This window comes from Canis aureus, chromosome 4 (genome assembly GCF_053574225.1).
Source record: "Canis aureus isolate CA01 chromosome 4, VMU_Caureus_v.1.0, whole genome shotgun sequence".
Lineage (NCBI taxonomy): Eukaryota > Metazoa > Chordata > Mammalia > Carnivora > Canidae > Canis > Canis aureus.
Window position 1 is genome coordinate 68,248,144 of NC_135614.1, and position 15,923 is coordinate 68,264,066.

The 15,923-nt window shown below is 39.2% G+C and overlaps 1 protein-coding gene across 4 annotated transcripts in view; it reads right to left on the reverse strand.

The window, feature by feature from the left end:
• The window catches only part of NNT (nicotinamide nucleotide transhydrogenase), a 94,793-nt gene that overhangs the window by 63,649 nt on the left and 15,221 nt on the right, over window positions 1-15,923 (reverse strand). For all 4 annotated transcript variants that reach the window (XM_077896027.1, XM_077896025.1, XM_077896026.1 and 1 more), the window contains 3 exons: window positions 14,484-14,571; window positions 8,919-9,007; window positions 3,011-3,198 (listed from right to left, as the gene is read on the reverse strand). In XM_077896027.1, coding sequence (XP_077752153.1) covers window positions 3,011-3,198; window positions 8,919-9,007; window positions 14,484-14,571 — 365 coding nt within the window. The remainder of the gene's footprint in view (window positions 1-3,010; window positions 3,199-8,918; window positions 9,008-14,483; window positions 14,572-15,923) is intronic.

Below are 15,923 nucleotides of genomic sequence, written 5' to 3' on the forward strand. Positions count from 1 at the left end.
TGAACAATAAAGATGCTGAAAAATCTGCTGAGTCTCAAAAAGTTTAGCAGAAAAGATTACGAGCACAGCCTGAACATGACCAGAAGGTGGGGCTGCCTTACTTTCTAATAGTAGCCCCAAAGGAAAGTTGGGGGCTTTTCCCGTGTATGCACAGCACTACAAAACAAGACTTATCAGCCCTATCCTGAAGCTACCTATGTCACATGACACTCTAGTCTCTAACTCTTCACTCAACCCAATCTAGGGAGTTCAGACAATGGAACAAGTACGTGATACAAAATACCAGGTGGGTGGCACCTAGGTGGCTCAGTGGTTGAACGTCTGCCTTTGGCTCAGGTGGTGCTCCTAGGGTCAAGTGCTCCTGGGATCCCGTGATCCCATGCTCCTAGGATCAAGTCCCTGCTTCTCCCTCTGTTTATGTCTCTACCTCTTTCTGTATATCTCTCATGAATAAATAAATACAATCTTTTAAAAAAAATACCAGATGGCTTACTAGCAAGCTACAGAAATCTTTCATCCACATAAAACCTCCATAAATGCAATGTATTCTTCTCTCAAGCCCACAGACTGAGTGCCCCTTGGAGGAACAAAAATTTGCCAAGTCCATAAGGTTGCTACCTGAAGCTAGCTGACTACCCATGCCCCCTCGGTGTTCTTATCCACAACAGATCTTTAGTGTCACCTGCCAAGCACCCGTGTCCAAGCAAAGTCAGCATGACGGTTTCTGACATTTGACTTAATCCCCTTTGGATCCACTCAAGGAAAACTTGAGAACAGCTTCCATTCCAAGAGTCTTTCAGGAGCTCAACACACCATCAGGCGACCCACATAAAAGCTCAGGACATAAACCAGTAAAGGTACAATGCCGAAGACAGTTTTTCAAAGGGCACTTGTGCCTTTATAGAGTATTTTCATCTTTTTGTTTTAAACACTCATGCTTTCAGGTCTTGGTCCCCCAGGAATAGGAAAGATCTTTAGAAAGGTCATCTTCTTCCTTATAATATTCTCATTAACTTTTCATTTTTCTTTTTTTTTTTTTTTTTTTTTTGGTTTTCAAAAAATAGTAACAGAAAGACCAGCCCTCTGAGTACCAGCTCTGGACCAGTCCACTGGTTAAGGACTTTGGCTAACTTGAACATGCTCTGAGGAGATCATGGCTTCAGAAAAGACAGAAAACACTAAAGGCTCAGTGGAACAGATTAGCAAAATGTCTTCAACGAATCCTCTTTAAGACTATTACACAATTTGACCTTTTAGCAAAGTACACTTACTATAAAGTAATTATTAAAAAAATATTATTAGGAAGTGTAGGTCCTAAAAGTCGGTATGCATTTTATATAAGAAGTCTTGAGTTCTATTGCTTACTTTAAGCTTTATAATCATTAATAATTCTATATACTGTGTCCAAATTATCCTATGTCCAATAAGAGCATCACTTGACCAAAAACAAGCTTATGGCCACATCATTTACTCCGTGAGGAAATGTTTTAGCACCCTCTACTGGCCACTTGTCTTATCTAGTCAACTCATAACCTCTCCCCAGTGTGCAGCTAACTTCCAAAGGTCAGATGGTGGCTACAGCAAAGGCCACGCCATCCTTCCTTCAAAGCCACCTGTGCAACAGCTGGGCCAGAAGCCAACACCACAAAAGGAAAGGACAAACTCCTTAAATGCTCTCCTGCCACTACTTGTTCACGAGTCCTATCATACTGGCTGATTTCACCACCACCACCCTGAGCCCTTGGCTTGCCTAATCTGCATCCACTTCCAGTAACCCATCCGGCCTCATTTCTACACTCACAGACTCTTCTATGGGCTGAGCCTATACCACTAGCCCATCCCATCTGCTTCATCTAGCCAGCTCTGGTGGAATGCGGGGTCTGGGCTTACCTATCTGGTATCACCCAGGTAAACAGAAGACAGAAAGAAGAGCTTAGGGGAGAGATTTTCCCCTACACACTCATAGATATGATGTCAATCAACTGCCCGCCCTTGCGTGTATACTATTCATCTTGGGGGTTTGGAGGAAGATGCCAGAAGAGAACTTCTCCTCTCCCACAACCTCATGACAAAACACACAGTCCCCTAGAGAAAGCAAGGCTCCTTTAGTAGGATCTAACACAAGTAACCATTAAAGCTGTAAGCTCTCATTATCTGGCCAACTTCCTTTCATAAACAAAAATATCAGAGTCAGCACAGTATTCATCATTCAGTAACAGGAGGAAGAAGAGGAAGGGTGAGACTATAAAAAGTTTTCGGAGCATTTCTTCACTCCCAAGTCTTGCTAGAATAAGCTACTGCTTACTGATTAATAAATTCTTACTGGTTTGGGATCAATCATCTACTGAGTGAAAAATATTCTTTACAAGAGGATGTGGTAAAGGACTGAAAAGTAATTCCTGCCATCAAAGAGCTTGCAATTTGGTTGCAAAGACCAAACATGCCAAAGGAAATAATTAAAAAGTGATAAAGTGTTGTTTCCTTTAGTAAAAAATATATATCGGGAATTCCACAAACACACACACACACACAGTCCCCTTCTCTTTCTCTCTCATGTATAGAAAAATGATTAAAATATTAATAATGGTCATCTCTGCAGTAATTTCAGGTCTGTACTTTTTTCTTCATATTTTTCAGTACTGTATGAACGTCCTACAATAAGAATGTAGTATCTTAAAAAGAGAACAGAAGTTAAAAACCAATTTATCAAAGGTATAAACAAAGGAAACTGCTTACAAATATAATATGGTATACAGAATATGATCTATGAAGACAGTTACATAAAAGTATATGGAAAAAAGACTGGAAGAAAATAGATCCCACTATTAATGATAGTTTTTCTCTAGGGGCTACAGTGATTTTTGTCCTTTCTGCCTTCCACGCACTTTCTCATTTCCTAGAAAGTCATTCTTTACTTAAAAGAAATTCAAATGTCAAACAACTTTCACCCTCATTTTAAAATACCATTAGTAAAAGTGCTTTACTGATAACCATGCACTTAACAACATACCTGGAATAAGTGCTGTGCTGATGAGGATATCCACCTCCTTGCACTGTTGAGCAAAGAGTTTCATTTCAGCCTCGATGAACTCTTTGGACATCTCCTTTGCATATCCTCCTTGTCCCTCCCCAGATTCCTTCAAGTCCACCTCCAAGGGCTCAGCACCAAGAGACTTAAATTGCTCCAAAGCTGCAGCTCTGGTGATAATTGAAGTGAAAGCAGTGGTTATTTTAGGCCCTTAAGAAAAGTCAAGATCATCTTTTATATATACATTTTGGGTTTTTTTCAGTTTTTATTTAAATTCCAGTTAGTCAACCTTCAGTATATATTAGTTTCAGGTGTACAATATATAGTGATTCAACACTTCCATACAACACCTGGTGCTCATCACAGGTGCCCTCCTTAATTTCCATCACCTATTTCCCCATCCCCCCATCCATGGTAATCATCAGTTTGTTCTCTATAGTTAAAAGTCTATTATTTGTTTGCCTCTCTTTTTTCCCTTTGCTTGTTTGTTCACATGTGAGTAAAATCATATGGTATTTGTCTTTCTCTGGCTGACTTCTTTCACTTAGCAGAATACACTGTAGCTCCATCTATGTCATTGCAAATGGCAAGATTTCATTCTTTTTTATGGCTATTGTAGATAATAGGCTGCTATAGACATTAGGGTGCATGTATTCCTTTGAATTAGTATTTTTGGAGAAAAAAAGAATTAGTATTTTTGTATTCTCTGGGTAATGACCTAGTAGTGCAATTGCTATTTTTAACCTTTTGAGGAACCTCCATACTGTTTCCCACAGTGGTTGCACCAGCTTGCATTCCCACCAACAGCGCAAGAAGGTTCCTTTTTCCCCCCACATCCTCGCCAACACCTGTTGTTTCTTCTGTTGTTTAACCATTCTGACAGGTGTGAGGTGATACATCATTGTAGTTTTGATCTACAATTCCCTGATGTTCATTGCTGTTGAGCATCTTTTCATGTGTCTGTTAGCCATCTACATATCGTCTTTGGGAAAATATTTATTCATGTCTTCTGCCCATTTTTTAATTGGATTGTTTGGTTTTGGGGTACTGAGTTTTAAGAAGAGCAAACTATATAAGCAAAACTGGAGACTTTCTTTTGATATCTCTGACTGGCCTATTTCAATTATTTCCAAAAGTATGTACCACTTCTATATTTTTTTTCTGGAAAAATAAAAACTATAGGGAATTCCAATTTCTTCTTACTTCAGTTACAAGGGAATTTCACTACTGATAACTTCAACAATCAATTATGTTTCTTGGGCCCCCACTGTCAATGATGATGTAAACTCTGACCTACATTAAGATTTTATTTCATTCAAAACACTCAGGTTGAGGGGTTTTTTTTATTTTTAGGTTGAGGCTTTCATTTGTAAATGTTCTGAATTATGGGAACTCCTCTCTCATGAATGACCCTTATAAGTATTTTAACAAAGTGATTTTTGTCCCTAGTCTTCATTAAATTGTGTTTGAAAAAAACAACCTGTAAACAGGATTTTAAAATGTGAAGAGCCAACACATTTAAATTATGTAAAAATACATTCAGTTTAAAAAAATAAACACTAGGGGCACCTGGGTTGCTCATTTAAGCATCTGCCTTCAGTTAGGTCATGATCCCAGGGTCTTGGGATCAAGTCCTGCATCAGGCTCCCTGCTCAGCCAGGAGTCTTCTTCTCCCTATCTCTCTGCCTGCTGCTCCGCCTACCTGTGCTCACGCCCTCTCTGTGTCAAAATATTAATAAAATATTTTTATAATTAAAAAAACAAAAAAGAAACAGTACCATGAACTGTGTACTGGTCGGATAATCAGCCAACAAAGATCTCATCTCTGTGGTGGACAGTATGATTAACCTGCCAACATCTACCCCACTACAATAAGTACCAAACTGCCCTGATGACAATAACTTCAGGTGCTTGTTAAAACTTTAAATTCACAGGCCCTGTCCAAGACCCAGTGAATTAAAATCTTGAGCAAAAAGGCCAGAAGCTTTATTCTTAGCAAGAGCTACAGGTAATTCTGGCCATCAGGGAAGTTTGGGAAACTGTCATCTGAGTCCCTCAGTCCGGAGCAATTGTCACAGTCAGAGAACAGATACAAAGGGTAGGACACAGTTGAGCAAGAGCTTCTCACCCTTTTCTGCTGGCTTGAACAAGGACGCTTGTAGCCCAGATTGCCTGGGGAGGCCAACATGTGACACAGGGAAATTAGCCAAAGCTGAGGACAACAGAAAGAACAGAAAGAACCTGGTCCTGGATGGCACCAATGAACCGCTGACTCAAGTATGAAAGAGGGAGTCCTTCCCAGGAGTTTTCTTTTAGGAGAGCTAATACAGTTTCTTAGAGCTTAAGCCAGTTTGAGTGTTTTCTATTCCTTACAGCCAAAAGGATACTGCTGTTTACAAAGTTTTAGAAATGGCTACTATTTTTAATGAAATAAGATAAATTTAAAAGGATATCAAAAATAAAATGACATATGTATGTGAGTGATCACAATTTTGTTCAAAAGGTATCTACATAAATATCTGTAAGAAATGATGCCAAAAATTCATTAGCAATTATATCTAGCTGGGAAAATTCTAAAAGGTATCTTTACCTTCTTCTTTATGTGTCTCTGTATTTTTCAATAATGAACAAGTATAATCAGAAACATAAATGCTATTTTGGAATCTTTGCCTTCAAATTAATTATCATTTAAAACTAATATAACGTAACAAATTGTAAGATGTGAGTATTTTGGACCCCAATTTCCATTTCTAGGAATTTATCCTAAGGAAATAATGAAATATCTCCAAATACATATGTTCTTACATATATGTACATGCAGTATTGTTTATATACACCAAAAATATCCATTTATAGAGGACTAATTAAATAACTCACTGTACTTCCACACAGAGGAATCCTATGCAACCATTAAATATATTTGTGGGTAAGTAAAGATCTTCACGATCTACTGTTAAGTTAAAAAAAAAAAAAAGAAAGAACAGTTAAACAGTATTAGTAAATATTTTTAATTAATGTGTAGAAATATGGGACACCTGGGTGGCTCAGTGGTTGAGCATCTGCCTTTGGCTCAGGATGTGAGCCTGGTCCCAGGATCGAGTCCCACACTGGGCTCCTTGCATGGAGCCTGCTTCTTCCTCTGCCTGTGTCTCTACCTCTCTCTCTGTGTCTCTCATGAATAAATAAAATCTTTAAGAAAAAAAAATAATGCGTAGAAAAGGGAACATATCCTAAGATGCTAACAGTTCTTTCCAGGGAATAGGCTATTTTATTTTCACTTTTTGTACTATTTTATATTTTTCTGAATCGGGGGAATAAGCATGTATTATGTTTATGATAAGAAAGGAAATGTTATAAAATTGATTATATCTCCTTATAATATGCAAAATAGGGCTAATTATCCCCACATCATAGAGTTTTGTAAAGAACAAAACAAAACAAAGCATATAGCACAAAGCATACACCTGGAAGATGGTAAGCATTAGTACCCATGTCTAAAAACTACAGGTCCTGACTTGCCAATTATTTCTGTGAATAAAGCTTTATAAGAACACACACACAAAAAGGAGATAAAAAAGTAAAGCTATTATATTTCTAAACTTCTCAATATAGGGATTAGGTAGGATGCTCCCTATTGTTACAAGGGGAATCTCCTAGTTATTGTTTGAAAAAAATTTAAAAATCACAACCCTTTAGTATCACTGGGCAATGAGCGACATGTCCTTGGGTTTTTAAGATGTTTATCTGAAAATATGTATTATGCAATCTTCCAACAAGAATTTATAACTAAGTATGCCTTCTAATACATTTGGATTTTATATTTATATATACCAACCCCTAGTCTCAAAATAGTGATTAAGGAGCTATAATCCTGGGCAGCCCGGGTGGCTCAGCGGTTTAGCACCACCTTCAGCCCAGGGTGTGATCCTGGAGACCCAGGATTGAGTCCCACATCGGGCTCCCTACATGGAGCCTGCCTCTCCCTCTGCCTGTGTCTGTGCCTCCCTCTCTCTCTCTCTCTCTCTGTCTCTCATGAATAAATAAATAAAATCTTTAAAAAAAAAAAGGAGCTATAATCCTGAGAAAAGTATCCTATCAGTTCAGCCACATCTTCGTTGTGTACTTGAGCTATCCTAATAAACTATTAATGGCATTAAGCAATAGCTACCCTCAAGGTATCAGCTCTGTACAAAATCTAAACCAATGACATAAAAATATCTAATAAATTTTCAGTAGCTGACCCAACATCAAGTTTCAAATCAACTCTAAGTCAAATACACACATGTCCACTTTAATTTTATTGTCACTACAATGAAAACTTGCACAACCTCCTCTCTGGGTTTGGGTGTCTTCAAAGACTTTACATCAGCAAACATTAAAAATTAAAAGACAGCACTAATGACAAGTTTGACTCTGGCTATCCCTGGCTTGCATCCTGGCTACTTCAAAAATGCTTTTTCTCATGTCAGCAGGACAGCCTTCTATCCATACATCACTTCTCTAAACTCCAGTTAAGCACTGGAAACCATATTCAATGGAACATTCCTTACTCCAGAAACTCACATTCTTTCCAACTTTGAATAGCTGCAAATTTTTTTGGTCATTCTATATTCAAGATTAGCCAGGGTATAATTCTTCTACTGATCTCAGCTCATATAACTACATGTTTCAACCTCAAAATAGTATTCATACATATAAATGATAGCAATTCTCAATAAGCATTTAATAAAATCAGTATCTAATATCTTCTGAAATGAAGGACAATTTTAATCAAACTTTTCTTTAAAGAATTCTAGAAAACACTGATATGTCAGTATCATACAATGAACATAATTGAGTACTTTCACCTATGGGCTCTACTCTTGCCCAATCAGCTTTATCTGCTTCCATTCATACAATGCAGAGCATACTCTTCACCTCCCTGCCCCGTCTTCTCCAAAATATCTCCTATGTTGACTTTATTTTTTTAAGATTTTATTTATTCATTTTAGAAAGAGACAGTGAAAGCAGGGGAGGGGCAGACAGAGAAAGAACCTGAAGCAGACTCTGCACTAAGCATGGAGCCCGACGCAGGGTTCAATCCCACAACTGCAAGTCCATGACCTGGCTGGAACCAAGAGTCGGATGTTCAACCAACGGAGCCACCTAATGCCCCTATGCTGACTCTTTTAAAAGTAAACTTTACACCCAACGTGGAGCTCAGACTCACAAGTCCAAGATCAACAGTCGCATGCTCTACAACTGAGTCAGCCAGGTGCCCCCAAAATATCTCCTATACTACTCTCTTTCTTCAAACTCACAGATATGTTGGTTCACATCCTACCTGACTTATAAATGCATTCTGAACAGAAACAGGACACGGTAGCAACATATTACAAACTCAGGACAGGAATAACTCTGGTCTCACTGCTAATCCACATAAAGAAACAAAACTGAACGTGAGTTGTTCATTTTCAATTCCTCTGCTTTTTAAATTATTTCTGCTATATTTAGTCCGGGTCCTTAAATTTTTTTTCCACTCAGTAATATTATTTTTCCACTTTGAGTTAACTTTGGAGGAGAAAGATTTTTTTTAAGATTTTATTTATTTATTCATGAGAGGCACAGAGAGAGAGAGAGAGGCAGAGATACAGGCAGAGGGAGAAGCAGGCTCCATGCAGGAGCCTGACGTGGGACTCAATCCTAAGACTCCAGGATCACACCCAGAGCCAAAGGCAGGCGCTAAACCACTGAGCCACCCAGGGATCCCCTGAGAAACATTTTTTAAATGTGAAGAGCTTATAAAGCAGTTTTCAATGTATAACTTCCATTTATAAATTCTAAAGACAGCATAGCATCCACCTGAAACAAAATCTTTTCCCTTAAAAGCAATCACTAGTAAAGCACTTACCTGGTGTCAAATCCTCGAACAATTGCACCCATCGACTTTGCTGCACCTGCAGAAGCAAGCCCAGCAACACCACCACCAACTATCAGAATCTAGGGGGGAAAAGGCAGAACGGAATGTTTTAATTAAAGTTCGTCATCAACTAATTATGAAAAACCATCAGCTAATAACAATCAGCGAGTGGTACACTGAGTGCTACACGATTAATTCAGTAATACATCAGGTGGTGCTGATAGTGGTGATCAGCCCTCAAATATACTGAGTGGCTAGATAATGCTTTAACTGAACAACCACTATTTTTAAAAATGTATCAAAGGAACAACTGCTGGCAAAGGCCCACAGCCTTCACTCAAAACAGTCAGACAACCAACATCTCCATGTGGAAGCCACATACAGCATGATGAGCAGTACATATAGGTTAAAGATTACCAGGTCTTCTCCAGTGTATAAAAGCTACCTGTACTGAAATAAATTCCCAGTGTAGCATTCTAGCTACCTCTCCCCTCTCAGAGGTTAAGGTTTCTCTATGTTCATAAAATATCAAAATAAGTTTCTTTTTTTTTTCAAAATAAGTTTCAAAGATGGGTACAACTTTGCCGAAATATCTACCCTATATTTAGAGTTCAAATGGTTCTGAAAGAATAGCAGGTGACCAACTACGGAATTGTGAACCAACATGAATGAACTGCACCCAAGATCCAAAGCAATCTAACAAATCTCCCTAACCATGGAAGGGTCAGAGCCAAGAAAACCAAAGGATTCCTCAGAAACAAGAGTCTCCCCGCCTTCTAAGAAACACAATAAGGGCAGTGTTGTCTCTAGTCTGGAATGGGCCTTCCAGAGAAAAGTTCTATTATACTTCCCAGTCAATTAAGGCAACTCCTTGTTGCTGTGTAAAAAAAAGAAAAAGCCACCCACAGAAACAGTGAAGCTTATAAATTCCCACCTACCCATCATGCCCACATCTCCTTCTGCCTCTTTAAGAAGCCTAGTCAAACCATGCTCTGGTGGCCCCTAAGCAGTGTTTCAGAGCTCATGTGAATTGACCTTGATGGTGATTGTTTGGGGGCCAAAGGGTGGGGGGAGGAGGGTTACTCCACAGGAAAGGGGACAAGGAGGGACCAAGAGGGCTCTGGGCTCCAACGCACCAACCCCACTCCACGCTATGAGAATGTGAAATAAAAATAAAATAAGTAAAAATCACAGGACTAGACCAAGTTATCCTGAAGCAAGAAATAACAACAAAAACCCATAATTTAAAAGACATAATTGCACAATAATAAAGCCATGTAGATCTTACAACAGGAATTTATTCTTTCTCTGCAGCATGGGAAGAAAAAGAGGGATTAAAGGTCAGTCAAATCTTGACTTGCCTACCAACTAGTTCCGGGTGACCCTGAGCAAGCTGCTTAGGATCTATAATAAAGCAAAGCCTCCCACATGGCAGTTAAATTAAATGTTGGAATCTAAAGCACTGATTGCTAACTGGCACACCAAAGACTTAAGAAACAGGGGAAAGGCATGGGAAAGGAATGACCTTTAGGAATGTTCTTAATCACCAGGGTGCCTGGGTGGCTCAGTTAGTTAAGTGTCCAACTCTTGATTCCCTTAAATGTCATGATCTCAGAGTCATGAGATTGAGCCCTGTGTCAGTCTCTGCACTCAGCAGGGAGTCTGCTTAAAATTTTCTCTTGCCGGGATGCCTGGGTGGCCCAGTGGTTGAGCGTCTGCCTTTGGCTCAGGTTGTGATCCCAGGGTCCCAGGATCAAGTCTCACATTGGGCTCCCCAGCAGGCAACCTGCTTCTCCCTCTGTCTCTGCCCCTCTCTCTGTCTCTCTCATGAATAAACAAAATCTTAAAAAATAAAAAATCTCTCACCCTTTCCCCCTGACCCTTCTCCCACTCACACATATACTCTGTCTCAATCTCTCAATAAATCAATAAATAAAATCTTAGGGGGAAAAAAAAAGGAATGTTCTTAATTTCCAGTCATTTAATCTATTCCTTGGCTCTGCCTCCCCATCTCAGTTAAGGGCACTAACTGTGCACACAATTGTTCAAGCCAAAACAGAGAGGTCATCTTGAGGCTTCCCTTTGCACACGTTTCCACCTCCAATCCATTAGCAAGTACTCTTGGTGTTAACCCCCAAAGACCTCCCAATCCATCTCCTTCTATACAGCTCTATTGCCACTCCCTTCCCAGGGCACTATTTCCGCAATCAATTCCAAATAGATCTTGCTTTCACTCTTCCCCCTACTATCCATTCTCCCACAGAACTTCCAGATGATTTTTTTAAATCTTCATGAGCTACTAGTAAATATGTATATAAATTAGTCTCTGTCCCCTGTTCCTAAGTGAGAAAAGCACTAGGAACATTTTTTATTCTATTATCTGGTCTTTGACCCCAGTTCATGACAAAAAAGTTCCTAAATCCCTTGGAATCTCAAGGATCATAGCAGTATCTTTTGTTCTACTGAGCTGACTCTTGGTGGGCTCCTGGATGACAGCTGATCCAGAAAATCCAAGGTTAGCAGCTAAGAATTTTTAGCCCCACCTCCCATTCTCCAGAGAGAAGGGAGGGAAAAGTTGTGCCCCTATGATGAAGCCCCTTTGAAAATCCCAAAAGTACAGGGCTTGAAGAGCTTCCAGGTTGGTGAATGCATGGAGGTATGAGGAGAGTGGTATGTCCAAAGAGGGCATGGAAGCTCCACGTCCCTTCCCACATACCCTGCCTCAGGCATTTCTTCCATCTGTATGATCATCTGTATCCTTTATCATATCCTTCTATAACAGACCAGTAAACAGGGAGAAAACTATTTTCCTGAGTTCTGTGAGCAGTTCCAGCAAATTAACTGACCCCAAGGAAGGGGTCCTGAGAATGTCTGAATGATTTATAGTCAATCTGCAGAAGCACAGGTAACAACCTGGACTTGCGATTGGCATGTGAAGGGGCGAGGAGGACAGTCCTGGGACTGAGCCCTTCACCTGTAGATCTGACACAATCTCCAGGTAGACAGCGTTAGAATCGAGTTAAGTTAGAATGTAGGACACCCCACTGGTGTCACAGAATTGCATGGTGTGGAGAAACCCCCACACATTTGATGACCAGAAGTGTCAAAAGTGAAGTGTTCTACATCAAAGTAAAGGAGAGACATGAGCAAAAATGAGTTTTTCCAAACAATTCTGAATCAGATACTTCCCTCATCTGTAAGAGTATCTGAGCAAGACCTGAAAGAGAAGCCCAACGTCATCCAGCCCCAACCTACCTTTCTATCACCAGATTACTCTCTACCTCTTTCACCACACTCCAGACCAATCGCCTTTTTTTATTCTTCTCCTTCTCATCTCAGCACTTCATATGTGCTCTTCCCTTTCCCTGGAATCCTAAATACCTGGTTTCTTTCTTGCCATCCTTTAGGCCTCGGCTCAAATATCAAAGGAGATTTCCCATTGCCACAGTGAAAGCAGCTTGTTCCCAGGACTCACTACCCCATCATCCTGTTCATTTCTTATATTTTTTTTAAAGATTTTATTTATTTATTCATGAGAGACACACACAGAGAGAGGCAGAGACACAGGCAGAGGGAGAAGCAGGCTCCATGCAGGGAGCCCGACATGGGACTCCATCCCGGGTCTCCAGGATCAGGCCCTGGGCTGAAGGCGGCACTAAACTGCTGAGCCACCCGGGCTGCCCTGAAACTTACACTCTTGTAGGGGCCTCAAACAAATAAATATATGAGATTACTTTAAACATAAAAGAGGGATCCCTGGGTGGCGCAGCAGTTTGGCGCCTGCCTTTGGCCCAGGGCGTGATCCTGGAGACCCGGGATCGAATCCCACGTCGGGCTCCCGGTGCATGGAGCCTGCTTCTCCCTCTGTCTGTGTCTCTGCCTCTCTCTCTCTCTCTCTCTGTGTGTGACTATCATAAATAAATAAAAATTTAAAAAAATAAAAAAATAAATAAACATAAAAGAAATGAGTGTAAATTTCACATGGCAGGGATCTTGTTTACCTTATTCATTCAATAGCTCTCAGGACAGTACCTGACATATTGCAAGCCATCAAATGACGGACTGGTAGCTCATTCTAGACAAGTAAGAACCCTCCATATTTATAGGAAACCCAAATAAAATATTATTCGATCTACCTTGATAAGCCTTGATAGTTACCATGAAACTATTTCTGACATGTAACCACAGTCCCTTAAGCTGCAATTTAAATGTTCAGTAAAGCCAGTCTCTTTTCGACCTTCTAAAGAATGATTGATTCTCCTTCCTTTAAGCCTCTTGGTTTCTGTTTCACTTTTTAATCTCGTATATATTCAATGTTCCTCTCAGTTTCCGCATACTTGAGGAAAGAGTCTAACCGAAACTGAGTAGCAGATTTGTTCATCAAAGCATTCAGCCAGTTTAAAAACAGCATTCAGTTTCTGGCCATCATGCATGCCAGACCTATCCTTATGAACCTGACAAAGAAGTCAAATGTAATCACTCCAGAGGCACCTGACTGGCTCAGTCGAAGAGCAGGGGGCTCTTGGTCTCCAGGTCATGAGTTCGAGCCCCACGTTGGGTGTATAGATTACTTGAATAAATAAGTAAATAAACTCAAAAAAATAATAATCACTGCACATAGCACATCTCTGTGCCTCCCGTTGCTAAATGTACTTGCTATATAACCTGGCCTCCACTTAAACCACTTGCCATCTTCCTCACCTGGCCCGTTCTTAAAGCAATATATCACTAGATTCCTCAAAGCTGTCAATATCTTTTTTTTTTCATTTTTTTTCTAGATTTATTTCATATGAGTTTATATAACAAAGTACTTAAGAACTGGAAGCACTGAGTAAACCTTAAACCTGTACCTACAGACATACTCTTCAGTCTTATTTCCTATCCCCAGACAATGTGCTTATATTATCATTTAATGTATGTAGAGTTGAAGGATTACAATGTAATCTATTTTTTCACCTAGCCACCCCCACCTCTCATGGACTGCTCCTCTCTGCTTTCAATCTTGATTAAAGAAACCACACCCTTTCCCTCTGCCAAGTACCTGAATTATGCCACCCCCCGCCCCCCTCCACTCTTAACCCTTTTTTTTTTTTTTTGAAAGTGAAAAAACTAAGACAGTCTTTTTCTATGAACGAAATGTCACAGTTGGGAAATCAAGAGTTTGCTAAACTAAGACAATCTTTCCTCTGAATCAAGTGTCACAACATTAGAAGTGGAAATCAAGAATTTACTGAATGGTATATTGAAACTTTTTTAAAAAATTAGTAATAAACACACTAAACAGAACAAGTTACCCAAAACCCCTTTGAAAATTCAAGCTAGTAAGTCAAAATCAAAAACAAAAACCTAGAACTTCCAGAAATGCCCAAATTCCTGTTGTCAAGCAATCATAAGCAGCTCTGAGGCTCCACGAAATATTTGTATGTGCCAGAGGGTTATCAGCGTGAAGTTAACACAGAACAAAACTTCTTAAATAACTGTATTTTAGTACTTACTACACATACCCTCACCTTTAATTATGTCATACTATGAAGAAACATTAAAAGTCTCACCTACCTTAGCTGGAGGAACTTTTCCAGCAGCTGTGATCTGACCAGTAAAAAACCGCCCAAAATGATTTGCTGCTAGGACAACAGCTTTATAACTGAAAAAGTAAATAAATATTTCCATAAAATGGAAGATTTTAGACTCATATTAAGTCACAAATTAAACTTTCATAGTCAAAAAATAATCGCTAACATTGTATAGTACCTACTACATGTCAAAAACCGTTCTCAGTACCACATGTATACCCGCTCCTTTAACCACCCCAACAATCTCATGGAAAGGTACAGTTATTGCTTCATTTCACAGGTGAGTACACAGAGATGAAGAGACTTGAAAGTCACTTGGCTAGCAAATGACAGAACCCAAAGCCTAACCACAGCATCCTGCCACCAGAGGCACGCTCTCTCACCCATGATGCTCCCTGGCCTCTTCACAAAAAAAATACTGCACAAGATGAGTTGGGGTGAAAAATGCTAACAATGGTTTACATTGGGTGCTGAAACCACAGATATTTCAAACTTTCTGTTTTACTTCATTATACTGTTCAAATTTTCTTTGAGGATTATGCACTGTTCATATAATAGGACAAAACTTCAAAATGAAAAAAATCAGATTTAGCTATATGCTTGTACCTCATAAAATTCCACCCTCAGAACAAAAAACCCTTCATTTGATCACTAATGGTTGAAAGCATGGGATTCTGAGACAGAGTACCTTCAGTGCAGGTCCCAATTCTAGCTTTGTGACCTTGCATACATTTCTGTAACTGTCTGACCCTTGGTGCCCTCATCTATACAGTGGGGACAAGAGCATCTGTCTATTAGTGTCGTTATGAGGACTACATGAAATAATGCAGGTAAAGAGCTTAGCACAAAGCCTTCAACAGTAACTGCTTGGTAAATATTAGTGTTTTTGGCTAAAGAAACTCTCTGTGCAACAAAAACTAGTAAAATATACAATCTTTCCACAATCAGATATTTTCAACATATTAGACTAATTTCATTTTCAGAATATTTTATACTTAAAAGGCACTTCTGTACACTCTCATGGGATAACATACATAGAATTAAAATCATAATGCAACTATGTAATAAGATCTACCTGCTAGCTGACAATAAAACATTTCCCTGATTCTTTTTTTTATAAAATAATACCTGATACAATAATTGATGCAAAAGCATAAAATGGCAACCACTATTACTTTAAATTAAGTCATATTACAGCAGGTAAACAGTATTATAGAGATCACATTACGTGTTGGTCTTATTTCTGAATCCAAGTGATAGAAATTTTCAGAAAGCAAACATAATAAAGATTCAAAGGCCATGTAAGAAACTGGAATTAATAGTTTAAAAGATTCAGTTACTATACTGAAAAAATAACAAAAATGATACAGATTACACAGGAAATGTACATGAAAATGCTGGTGGTGGGCAAAAGTGTTAACAG